The sequence below is a fragment of the Aspergillus flavus genome, chromosome 4 (assembly GCF_009017415.1).
Source record: "Aspergillus flavus chromosome 4, complete sequence".
NCBI classification, from domain to species: Eukaryota; Fungi; Ascomycota; class Eurotiomycetes; order Eurotiales; family Aspergillaceae; genus Aspergillus; species Aspergillus flavus.
Window position 1 is genome coordinate 2,300,067 of NC_092405.1, and position 12,995 is coordinate 2,313,061.

The 12,995-nt window shown below is 49.3% G+C and overlaps 3 protein-coding genes across 3 annotated transcripts; all 3 read right to left on the reverse strand.

Moving 5' to 3' along the window:
- Positions 1 to 285: 285 nt before the first annotated feature.
- Positions 286 to 2,186, reverse strand: F9C07_2283516 (prohibitins and stomatins of the PID superfamily). The gene is made up of 2 exons (XM_041291996.2): positions 1,554 to 2,186; positions 286 to 1,477 (listed from the first exon to the last, which is right to left on the reverse strand). Exons 1-2 carry the CDS (start codon positions 2,048 to 2,050, stop codon positions 664 to 666), a joined length of 1,311 nt encoding a protein of 436 aa, XP_041146263.1. The 5' UTR covers positions 2,051 to 2,186; the 3' UTR covers positions 286 to 663.
- A 2,144-nt stretch (positions 2,187 to 4,330) lies between these two features.
- Positions 4,331 to 6,550, reverse strand: F9C07_3998 (uncharacterized protein; the record flags this gene model as incomplete). Its single annotated transcript, XM_041285897.1, has 1 exon — positions 4,331 to 6,550. One exon carries the CDS (start codon positions 6,548 to 6,550, stop codon positions 4,331 to 4,333), a length of 2,220 nt encoding a protein of 739 aa, XP_041146264.1.
- A 3,817-nt stretch (positions 6,551 to 10,367) lies between these two features.
- On the reverse strand, positions 10,368 to 12,882 carry F9C07_3999 (UPF0171 domain protein; the record flags this gene model as incomplete). Its single annotated transcript, XM_041291997.1, has 2 exons — positions 10,368 to 11,755; positions 11,814 to 12,882. 2 exons carry the CDS (start codon positions 12,880 to 12,882, stop codon positions 10,368 to 10,370), a joined length of 2,457 nt encoding a protein of 818 aa, XP_041146265.1.
- Positions 12,883 to 12,995: the final 113 nt, after the last annotated feature.

Sequence of the window (12,995 nt, forward strand, 5' to 3'; positions counted from 1 at the left end):
CATAGGAAAGTTGACGTGGATAAAGGATAGCTTATTTGGGGCATCGCAAAGCAACCGCGTCCACAATCATCGGATCCGAGGTCTCCTTTCTGAGCGAGAAGGGCAGAATCCGATAGACTTGGTATGAAAGATTGTCTTCCCGGCTCAGGAGATAAAGTCCAGTAACGCGAACAATGGAGTGCGCGCCGATCTTCAGAAAAGTCGCGATCTCCCGAAGGAGTAAAGCGGCAGGTCGGGTGATCCGTGCTTTGCTGTCTCCGCCTGGGGATCCTCAGGCACTGCATTTACGGGTGCCTGATCAATACCTTACTGAACTTTCATTGACACACGAATCGATTTCTCAACCCACTCGTCTACTATACATGATACTTCGTTTGAACAGAGATCACACTCTCCTCAAATAACTCGGCAATACGCTAAACAGGCAATGACCACAAGCTTTTCCCAAGGCGCTTGTTTCAAGCACATCCTAAAGAAATGTCGGGCAATGAAAAACAAATGACTGAAGAGGGGTGATAATAAAGGTACAGTGTGGTAGGGATAGGTATTTCGTACACATCCGAAAGCAATCGTAAAAAGGGACTAGAGGTAGCAGTGGATGAGAAAGAGGACAAAGAAGGCGTTAGGGCCTGTAGAGGAAATAGTGCAGTCCATCATTCCAAATTATCTCTTCTGCTGGCTAGCCTCATTGAAGCCTTCCAGTACTTCATCTGCGACATTTTCATGGGAGGTCTCCTCGACTTCCGCTTTTACCTCATGGTCTACTTCAGACGCTTTGTCTGAGGTGTTGTGAGAAGCCTGGCCCTGAATAGGTTCCACTCCCAGGGTCTTTGCCGCAACGTTGTGCGCTTGGCCCTGGTTCACATTCTTGTAGATAGCCATGGCACTCGCAACCATTCCACTCATATCACCAACGTTTCCGGGAACGACAACCGAAGTGCCCTCCTTAGCCAGGTTGGAGAAAGCATCGACATACTTCTCTGCTACACTCAGGCTAAGAGCTCCGTGGGCATTCTCCTTATCAGCCGCGATAGACTTGGCGACGGCGTCGATACCCCTCGCGGTAGCCTGTGCCTTCAGCAAGATCGCTTCCGCCTCACCAGCGGCACGGTTGATCTGTTCTTGCCGCATAGCCTCCGAAGCCAAGATCACGGACTGCTTCCGACCCTCGGCGATATTGATCGCACTCTGCCGCTGTCCCTCGGAGTCGAGGATCTCCGCCCGCTTCGACCGCTCAGCTGTCACCTGGCGATGCATGGCTGCGACGACGCCCTCCGGTGCATGGATATCTCTGATCTCATAACGAAGACAAACAACACCCCAATCTTGTGCCGCCTCGTTGATAGCCTGCGTGATGTTGGTATTTAACGTCGCGCGCTCCTTCAGTACATGGTCGAGTGTAAGCTGACCGATTTCTGAGCGCATAGTCGTCTGTGCAAGTTGGGAGATGGCATATTCCGCATCCTCCACACCGTAGCTACCATGGTCAAAGCCACATGTCAGCCTAGCTCCGACTCCACAATTCAACACTGAGAGGCGCAAAGAAAACTCACCTCGCCTTATACGCGTCAAAAACTCTCGTGTACAGCACACCATCCAGCTCTAGTGTGACGTTATCCGCCGTAATAGCATTTTGGCTCGGGATTTCGATGGCCGATTCCTTCAAGCTCTTGACATATGCAATCCGGTCAATGAACGGAATCAGGATCGCAAGACCAGGCTCCAAGATCCGGTGGAACTTTCCCATCCGCTCCACGATCCATGCTGTCTGTTGAGGGACGAATCGAATAACCGTGTTCATGGGGAGCGCCGAGCGATTGGAGAAGTAGGTAGGGGGTCCTCCAGGTTGCGACCCAGCCCCAAAGTTCAAAAGTGATTCGGGTGCGAGGCTCCGGGGTGAGGAAGACACATTTCGTCGTCGAACGCTATTCAAGTTGTTCGTAGCTGTGAGTGCGGAGGTAGGAAGACGAGGGTTCTGGAGTAAACGGGACGTGATGGCGCTGGGGGAGGACCGGAGCAGCCTCGACGACTGCCTAGATGCCACATCCATTGTGATAGGCAGGAATATCTGAAATGGTCCCTACAGGGCAATGATTGGGTGTCAAGACGGTTGGACGCGAGACCAGTCTGGGGCCTTCGGATGAAGCTGAAGCTACGGGTCAACTTGCGGGAATTCACGCCTGAGGCATATAACATGCTGAGTCATCTTATACAATCAAACGCTGATCATTGGACCTTTACCAATGTATGTGCCGTTATAATTAGGAGTTCTTTTGTACCCCTCTCAAACTTTATCAGATTCGATTTGGTAATACAAGTATTGACCGCAATGGAGTGTCTCTCTTGGAAAGTCGTGGATGAAATTGCGTGAATAGTCCATATAACTAACAAGGGTTGCTATCGCCAACAGCATCATATATATTTCTCAGCCGTTAAACAAACTCCCATGCACCATGCTGTTACCATCACCCGCGAAAAGGGATCTACAGGGGTACTACAGGTAGATACAAGGGTACTTGTATTAGGAAAGCGTATGAGTTGTTATGTAGAACTCCAGGTGATTGGGCAGACAATGACGCCCTCCAACCTGATAGCCTCGGCTACCATACGACTGGTCAGAGAGCTACAAAGCCTCAACTGATTGTTGTTAACTGCGGGGTACAGTTAAGTGACTGACTTCACCGAGGAATGCACTGAAAGAAGTACAATATAGGCGCAGCGTTATGATATAGGGAAAAACACTAGTTTAGATGTAAAAGAATAGATATCGATATACAAATATAGGACTTCGACATCATAAGGCAAGTCTTGGAGCAACTAATGCCGAATTGAAACCCAGTTAAACTGTTTTCCCTTAGCCAAACTACACCAAACCGACAAATGCAAGGGAATATCAGGAATAAAGAAAATACTATGAAATGGATATCACATTACCATCCGAGATACTGAAGCCCTTTTCCGTTTGAAGTGACTGACACCCATGACGCCCAACAATATAAACAGGTAAAAGTTAGAAACTCACGAGAAGAGATGCCGTGAACCGTGCGAAAATAATGGCTTCGTGGATCGAATACTCGTTGCAATGTGTTGATGTCCTTTGTAACTCCGTAAGGTCCCATAATGAAGCAGAGATTATCTTATTTTGTCTTTTGCTGGTTTTTTCTTCCATTCATACTAGCATAATCGAGAAACATTATCGCATATTATAGAGAATCCGGATGAACAATCTATGGTCGTGGGAAAGAAGTTCAGCCCGGCGCACCACAGAAGCAAGCATCAAATGGAAACTGCAGATACTGCCCAGTAAAACATGCCCGGACTCCAGAATTTTAGAAACCTCCCATGACTAAAGCAAAATGGGGAACTAAAAGGGGAAAAAAAGAAAGAAAGAAAAGCCGAGACGGAATGTGCATATATCAACCCACTTCGCTGGAAGATCGTCATCGGCGATACGACAAGCGTAAATGCAAAAGCTGACAAATAGTAATGCAAGTCATGATGAACCACGAGAAAACATAGATGGTCAATAACGTAAAAGAAACGAACAAAATCAACTTTTCCAGCTCGGCTCTTAGGCTAACACCCAGAATACAGTCGATCTTTCTGCGATTTCCGGGAACGAGAGATCAACTCTGCCAGGCTGAACGTAAGGTCTGTAGGACTCCGTGCACTCCCCGACATTTGGAAATCTCTTTGCCACCTAGATCAACAAGGTTGCGGATAATCCCATCAGGTAAGACCCCATTGCTCGACAGAAAAAGAACCGTAAAAATGAATCAATCTGTTGAAACCGTTGCTGACGTTTCGTGCAATATCATCAAACGCTAGACTCTTAAATTCATTGTACATTTGGGCTTTGAAATTTTGGACCAAGAAATGCGACCAGAATTGGTACGGTCACCGTGGCGAGTTACCGTTAAAACTTCGTTCGTCAAGAACTCGTCCTCGAAAAAAAATATTGGATTCGTGGGGAAAATCGGAGGATGTAAACTCAAGTTAGGAGTTTTGTTCCCCTCACCCAGTAAGTCGGCAGTTAGACTTCAGTGATATTCTGGGAGGCCTTCAACAATGATTGAAGTATAACTCATATCCTGACTGCGAGTGGATTAGCAACAGCGGAGAGCCAGTGTTTAACTCGAGTACAAACCTTGAAAATTCGACTGCCGAGATGCTGGAGGAAGTGAAAAGCTTGAAAAGGAACTAGGCTAGTTTGCCGGCTGTTCGAAAAGTGTTAACGAATGCATGACAATCGAAAAAGGGGGCAAACAGTATGGGATTGTAGTGAACTAGAATGGTAGATTGTACCGATTACAATCGCCAAGCTTTCAACTTAATTATGCGGGAAAGGCATACAAGGGATCCTTACAGTAGCTTCGTTTTGCGCTTCCACAGCCTTGGAAGGCGAGAACTCAGGGGCGGCGGAAGACAATGAAGTCTTCGAGACTGGAGCTTCACCAGTTCCATTGACAATTGGTGTCGATCCGTTAACTGCGCCATCGACATGATTCTGCGCTGCTGCAGTCTCATCAGGCTTGCTGGGTCCCTCATGCTGAGCGGCGGGTTCGCGCTGGTCAGTAGGAAGGACCCACTGATCCCACTTCTCTCTCGGGCGCAACCTATCAATGCCATCTTCGTTCTGCAGATAATCAACATTTCTCAGTTGGCGGGAGACGTGGCGAAGAAGTTCGAAGTCCTCGGTCAGAGTCTTGATGCGCTTGAAGCCAGCAATGAAAGCCAGTGGGACGTAGCCCTGAGAGTCCATGTGTCTTCGAAGGAACAAGTCCTTGCACAAGTTATCCACAGAGAAGTAGTACTCAAGCTGCATCGAGATCATACTCATAAGGGAGAAGGGCTCCATATATTGCTGGTAAGGGACAGCGGTCATGGGGCCAGGGTGTACTGGCTGGTAGCCATACATGGTGTTGATATCGGTGGGGAAAGGATAGACACCATACATGGATCCAGAGTTTGGTAAAGAAGGCGACCTCAAAGACATCCTGTGGCCTCCAGAGCTATGCTGTTGCGACCGGCGCTCACCGAAGCCAAAGGACTTGGGGTGCATGAAACCATTGTGAGACATATGGTTGTTAGGATAGTGAGAGTTCTGAGAGCCGCCGAAACCGCCACGGCCACGGTGAGAGCCACGACCTCTGTCGGCACGCGACTCGCGGGGAATGTCCTTGAATTCTGCCGACTTGGGGCCGTTCTCGAAGCGACGTTCGTGGGAAGAGCCTGAGCGAGGGTTAGCCTGTGAATCCACAGGCAAGTGGGGGTTCCTGGAGTTGTGATCGCCGCCCTTGTGCGTAGCGTCGTGATTCCTGGAGAATCCCTTGCCTTCACGATGATGACGGAAGTTATCGCCTCCGTGGCCATGCTTACCGGCTGGCGGGATGTTGGCATTGTCACTGCCCTTAGGTCCACGGTTCCGGTCCGTTGCTTGGTTCTTACGGGCGTCTCCCATTCCGGCATCGGCGCTGTTGGATCGCCTGGATGGGGCTGGAAGGGAGTTCGCGCGAGCCGAGTTGGGCTCGTTCCTTCCCCTCTCACCGGGTGCAGACTGCTTGGTGGCAGAGCCTTGAGCTACCTGACCAGCAGTAGCCTTGTCCGCAGCTGCGGCAGAACCGTGGGTTCCGTTGCGAGCGCCGTCCCTTCCAGCGCGAGGAGCTCTTCCACCACGGCGGGCAGCAGAAGGAAGAGGAGTAGTAAAAACAGCAGTAGGCACGTAAGGGACTGGAGTCCACTTCTCTTTACCGGAGGGACGGATAACAGGGCTCTTCTCGGACTTCTTTTTCTCCTCACCCTGAGCACTTTGAGGGGTGGGCCACAAAGCGGCATCTCCCACGGGAGGGAGGGATGCAGTGTCATCACGTCCTTTGGATCTTCTGTCCTTGGCACCTTCCACATCTCCTCCCTTCTTCTTTGAGCCAGCCTTTGACTGGTCCTGTTGAGCATCGCCGGAGACCGAAGAAGCCGCAGAAGCGGTCTTGGAAGTGCCAGTCTTGGCAGCAGAGCCAGCGGGCTTCGAGGCAACGGCCTTAGCCTTGGCTTCCTGAGCCTCTTTCCTCTGTTGCCAGATATTCACTGCCGGAAGAGGAGCAGCCTTGAGCTCTTTGGGTGGCTCGCTCTTCTCCTTCTCGGCAGACTTCTCTTTAGCATTCTCAGTTCCATTGCTCTGCTTGTCAGTTCCCGAGGCCTGGGACTGCTTATCCCATGTAGATTCGGAAGTGCCATTCGGTGTATTTGAGCTCTCATCATCTTTTGGTAACGTCGAGGTTGAAGAAGTGCCCACACTGGGGGAGGAAGTTCCTGAAACATCTGCCTTGGAGCTTTCGACAGCCGTGGATTCCACATCCTTGTCAGTGTTGACAGGAGCCTTCTCTGCTTCCTGAGATTCCTCCGTCTTCACAGTCTCGGTGTTTTCAGCTTCAGGAGTAGTGATCTCAGCCTGCTCCTCTGGTTTCGAGGCCTGGTTCGGCTCCGCTGTCTTTTCTGACGGTTGTGCGGGGGCAACGCCCTTAGCAGCTTGGGCATAAGAAAATGTAGCAGCCATTGTTTTTGTAATCGAAAAGGTCTAAAATATCCGTTGGAGAAAGTAAATGAGGGGACTCAAGTTCTGCCAGAGAACGGGGGCCTTGAATGGCAACTCCGATCAAGAAAACCTGGTCAGGCCGACTAAGGCGAAACAGATCTGACGCCGATAGTTATAAGAAGAATCAACTTCCGCCTTCTTACTACCCCACCAAACTGCAACTTCCTGTCACTGGAGATCACTCCTACTGGGTATGCAATTCGTGGAACTGTCCGTTTGACCGGTCAGGAAGAACGAGGATGTTCTTGGGTATCGCAGAGGGTAAAGCGTAGACTGATGCGTTTCACTTGGGTATACAAAGCCACCTACAAGACGAATCGCATCGGTATGACTGGGATGAACTTTTTTTAAGGCCGGTTCGGTTCGTTTCCAAGGTCGACTTGAATGACGTCCGAGACGAGTAGACCGTCGTATGAAGGGTATAAACCTCGACAGGAGAACGGTGTCTATAGATGCAGAATTCGAAGGATAAGCACGATGTCTTCGTGCGTAGGTTCGTCAAATGTTGCAAGCCAATAAAAACTCACTCAGTGTGCGGCTCGAAATTCGGTCCGTCGGCAAATTCAAAAGCTCTGCAGATGCAGATTACACCAGCTGAACAGTTGGAATGTAAAGTAATGCAGACGATTCACGTCGGAAGGCGAGAGGACCTCGTTGGCGTTGCCCCTTGTGAAGCGTAGAGAAGCGCGAGTTTGCACGTGGGCGACGACGCTAACGGAATAATTTTTGGGAGCTCGACTTCGAGAGTGAGATAATCCCTGCGAGGGAAGAGTTGTAAGAACAAATCCAGAGAAGAACGGTTGAGAACTGCAAACGAGAAACTTCGAGGTAGAACTCGTGCGGAGAAAGGTTAAAAAAAATTCAAGGGAGTAACCGGTCAATGTACCCTAGCCAACAAAACCTCCCGCGAAATGCAGGACGTGGGAACAAGAAGATCGGAGAACGGAAGATGAGCACTAAAAGTGTGAGCACAACCTCACTACAGACAGTACTACACCACCAACGATATGACGGTCGATGACGAAGATGGAGAATGGAAGGGTAGACAACACCCAGAAGTGTGTTAAGAGGGGAGAAGAGGGGAGGGGAGGAGGGGGGAGACGAAAATGGGCAAAAGAGAGAAGTAAAGGGAAAAGAAAGAAAGAGGAGAGGAGAGAGAACAATGTGTGAGAAACTTAGGAAATTAAAAAAAAAAAATAACAATAATAATTTGGAGGGCCGTGGAAGAAAAGCCGAAGGAAAATACAAGTTGAAAGTAATATTGTGGACAAAAAAAAAAAAAAAGTTTCCCAAAGTATTTTCCCGCGTCTAAAGATGGGGTTCGTCACTTGTGAGTGGTAAGTACAAGTCGCAAAGAGAGGACAGTAAAAAAAAAAAAAAGGAAAATTGTAATTGTAATCGGTGTCTCCCGTACGTCCGTTTGTTCCTCTTACCTCAGGCACTGTTTTTTAGTGGACTTCAGGGCTTCTGTGGGGGGGGGGGCGCATGAACCACCCTTTTCGCTGCCTAGAATTGTGAAAGGAAAAAGGAGAACAAAAAGAGAAAAAAGGATCTGTTCTTGGAAATCTGGTTCAATGATCTTTGATCTCGCCTTTCCCTTTTATATCCCTCGACTTACAGGAAAGTATATAATGCGCAGTACTATACTTGGTCAAGGTACGGAGTAAAGTATGTAGGTATCGATGATTACCGTGTATTTCCATGAGCAACAATCTTATCAGCTGGACTTTTACCGTTTGTAGTAAGAACCTGTCAATGTCTACAGCACGTCCTGCGCCAGTTCCTTTTTTGCTCGACAGATACCCTGGACAAAGAAGGTCATTCTCTCCTGTTCGACGATTGTGAACCAAGCACTACGCGAGCACATTGCCGAGATGTGTATAGATCCGCGCTTCCCCTCCCATAGCTTAGTTTCAAGACGGTCACATTCTCGGTACATGCATCTTCTTCCACCAAATAAGCCCAACTTCAAGTATAAAGATCATAATATGTCCCTCACTGCGCCAATCCTAGCCGCCAGACCAGTCATCTTTGAATATGCAAGATAAACGTTACGACCTAACAAAACCGCAGGTGATCTTCCCAACAAAAGCAAAGATGCAGAACCAACCGTAGCCGACCAATAATTGACGAAACGGTCTACTCAAAATACAATTGAAGCGATCTTAAGTGACACAGGCGTATCGCGCAATATAGTGGAGGGGCTCATGGAGGGGTAGCCTGTGATCAATGCGTGGGTTATTATACCTAGAGGAAACCCCTCTATTGCCCAAGGTGCTAGCCCTGTAACTATATAAATGGGAAAAAAAAAAAAGCCCTGTATCATTGAAGAGACGTTGGTCGTACAGCAGAACAATTAAATTCTAACAACGACTTTCAGTAATGTCATGTGCCTAGATTACAGAGATCGATACTTCTTAAATTCTTGTTCTAGAGTATTTCTCGAAATCACTTGATCCGAATATCTACAATACATTCACCGGATGTGCGGAGTATATAGAATGCTGATCATTTACAAAATTCGGATATTTTTACTTTTGGTTCCTGTTTCCCCATTCCTTTTCAGTAAACTTTATTTCCATTCTTTGTCGTCCTCAATGCTATGCGACAGGAGGATCAGGAGTCATACCAGTACATGGATACTTCTACCTGAGGCATGCATATAAACGCAGATTCGGTTCTTGAATGTAATGATTTTACATAACAGTGGGGCACCTGTCAAAGCAAGTCTAACATATATTACAAGCCCGGACAACCACAGGCACAGCGAACCATAGCAACCGCAATTCATACAAATGGTTGAATCTAGCTGATTTTCTCTTGAATACACTTGACTAAAATTCACCCCTCCGCGCTCCCCCATGGCTTGCCAATTACGTACTACAAATTAACAGATATGGGGACATTGTAATATAGTACTCACGTGCGGTGAATCAATGACAATGACCGGTTTCTGTAAAACCACCCATGTTTCAATCGGGCCGGGTAACTGAGTCGCTTTTCCTCGAAACATGGTTTCAGCATAAATTTCTTCATCTCATTACCGTAGGTGGTGTCTGTATCCGTCTGTCACACATCTTCAAACAGGCCTTATGCTCAATCCCTAACTTAATCAAATATTTGGCCTAGTCTACTTTAGCGGTGATATTTGTAGAAAGTGATAGGCTATGTGCTTCTTAATATACCAGTAATTCAGAAACCAATCTAAGTGATACAGCAGCTCCGTACTGGGACTAATTATATACAGATCGGTATATTCGGAGGCCCAGGGAACCCACACGTGATCTATATACGCATTTGCATGCCCTTCCGGCGTATGCCGTGGGGATGAAGGTTTCTGTTCCTCACATCCCACTGCATATCCCGTGCACCAATGGTAGCGGCCGTAGATGCCGAGGCGGAAGAACGAGGTTCCTTGCTCTCGCTACCTTACCTATGCGGTTAGCCAGTTCGAAGAAAAGCAAAAAGGGAATTCTGAACGGTCGCTTAGCGCATGGTTATTAGGGCTGAGGTTCGGGGTCAAAGAGGATATGGTTCGGAATTCTTCGGATCCGCTGTTTTCAATGGGCTTGCGGCCGAAAGGCCCGGGATATCACATGATCGACCATGGGAGATGGGATTAGTCAAATCTTGAGGGTCTGGGTTCTATTTCCGGAATGCCGATAGGTCATATTGTTGGTCGAAAGGGATATCAATTAGGCATTGCGATTATTATGGATATACATGGTTCTGTATGTATCGTATCGTGCAGTCATTACATAAGTCACATCGTCAATCACTACCAATGTCTCACACCGATCAACACCTGCTCACTGGGGTCCAATTCGATGTATGACTGCGAGCCGGTGACCAGTCCCAGACGTGTGAGGACCTGCCACACCAGTTTGCGCTTTAGGTTCTCACGCACTGGAACCTTCTCGAGGGCATCCATACCATTGAAGTACTTAATGTAGACCGGCCACAAGTCCTTCATTGGGGTTCGAAGCCCTGCATATTCCGGGTCGTTCTCATCGATGTTAGCTCGTCCTCTCACTGAGAACCTGGGCTGCTTAGGGAATCGCGAAACGATCTCATCTAGCCATCGAGACTCTAATGGCGGCGCACGATGTGGGAACAGAATCAAAGATGCCGTTTTCAGGGAGGTGTCTTGGTCTAGGAGCGAATGCGAGAGGTGTAGTTTGCTGTCAGGTTTATACCGGCCAGGCATTGGCGTTTCCTCACCGCTGTCTTGGCTTGCGAGAGAGGATGATGAAGACGAACTAGCATCGTCGTCGTCATTCTTTGATGTGTCGCCATTGTGCTTGCTATGGTCGGAGAGTATGGACGATCCTTGTTTGCTCAGGTATTTGTCCACTTCCTCACGTCGAAGAGCCCTCTCCACTGCCATTTTAATCTCTGGAGACACCTTGACTCGCGCAAACGTTCGGAGTTGAGTCACCCATCCTCCCCGTAATAACCATGCTAGGATCGCAAAATAGGCTTCCTTATGGTCTTTACTCGGGATAAAGCTTCCGTAGGGTCTAGGCGTGCCACTCAAGGCCGACAACATCTTCGGTAGACTGGGAAGGGTGGGGAACGCCAACTGATATGCGGCGGTAGCTACCTCTAGTTTGCTGAGGTCACAGTTCGGAGAGACGAAATACACATCTCGCTGGTGGAGTGGTGGGATGGCACGTGCTCGCCTCCAGTACACGAGATGGCTCGCCAACATCTGTATGGTGGAAAGCGGTATTCCTGACAAAGCAGATATCTGCGCAAACGATTTCGTCGGCTTGGAACATCGGATATAGTGAGCAAGGGCGGGAGCTAGAGCACCCCCCGATGCTTCTACGTCTTTGAGGATTGTCGCTTCGTCACTAAGTAACAATAACGCAAAGTGTTTAGCTAGCACCTGATGCGGAGCAGTGTTTTCATCAGCGGTGGGGTCATCGGCGGGAGTAACGCTATCTGCTGTTGTAAGCCAAAGACCTGGGTACGCTTTGTCACCTGGCCCAGGGAGATAAGGCGTTGAGGTAAGAGGAGGGATTTGAAGCGAAATAGAGACGTCCGGGCTCAGCGAAACGGAAGCGATCTTGGACGCTGAAATATTGCTGTAGACTGTGTATATTGCCCTCGCTAGGGAGGAGTGGTTTATGAGTTCAGAGTAGAGCGTATTGACAGACGTCCCTGCAATCATTAGCGCCAGAGGCTCCATTTGAAGCCAACCAGAAACCGAACGACCTACTTGTTTCTTTCGCTTTCTCCTTGATATGTGAAATATGCTGAGCCTCCCGCCAGACGTAATCCGTTCGCGCCTGCTCCCACTTCAGTGCTTTAGCAAACTTCTTGATGATATTATCGTAGATCTCTCGGATGCGCATGGAGTACTCCAACAGCGGAGGATCCAATACAAACACCACATTGAACATGGTCATCGAATCCTTATCATCGCCATCCAGCATTTCGCTTAGCGTCCTTGAACTCCTGATGCTTCCCATCGATGCTCGTTGAGATTCAGATGCTGTCATCGTATGCGGGCTCAAGGTTTCCGTTGAAGCAGCGATAGCCTCATCGGCATCATCGCGCACATCCCCTGGTATTTCATTATGACCAAGTTCACCTCCTTCCCACTCCGGTTTGGTCTTCTTCTTCTTCCTTCGCTGTTTCCTCCAAGTGCCATCCTCTCGAACAAAGACCGGCCACCCAACAAATGCCAGATCATTAATTCCGACCTCAAACCGCCGCTTATGCCACGACCGGGACGGACTCAACAACTTCTCCCAAACATCAGCCTGTAATCCAAGCAACGACTCCCACGGTGGCCGGAGCCCCCCTCCTGAACCCCCCGCTCCATCCTCTTGTCTATCCGACCCAGCCCCGGAATCATCCTCGACATCCGAATTGGCCCCACGCTTCCGCAACCCGCGACCCGACCCTATAGACCCAGCCCGCTGCGAATCTCCCCCAGGCGAAGCAGCCATGGAACCATGATCATCGACGCCAAAATTGCTCCACCGTCGCCCTGCCGACAAGGCGCTCCCGGCGAGATGTACTGAGCTCGCATTCTGACTCTGGGCATGCGCCTCCTCCTCGTCTTCATCGGACGTCGAGCCGGACTCTTCGCTGGAGCTGGAATCGTTGCTCTTGGCGGATTTGGCGCGTGAGGGGCGGCGGCCTTTGGGTGCTGCGCGGAGTCCGTTCTCACTGAGGGGGTTTGGGGGATAATGGAATACGAAGCGAGGGCCGGCGCGGGAGCGCACGATTAGGATGATCGCGACCAGACATGGGTCTGGCGGTCGTGCGATTGACGACATTCGTGGAGGTACGAGTTAGGTGTGAGGGTTTGGGGGATGTTGCGTTAGTTTGCACTTTCAAGCTAGGGTGATGGATGCGCTCATTGGATTGTCCGTCCGCTGGACCCCAACTT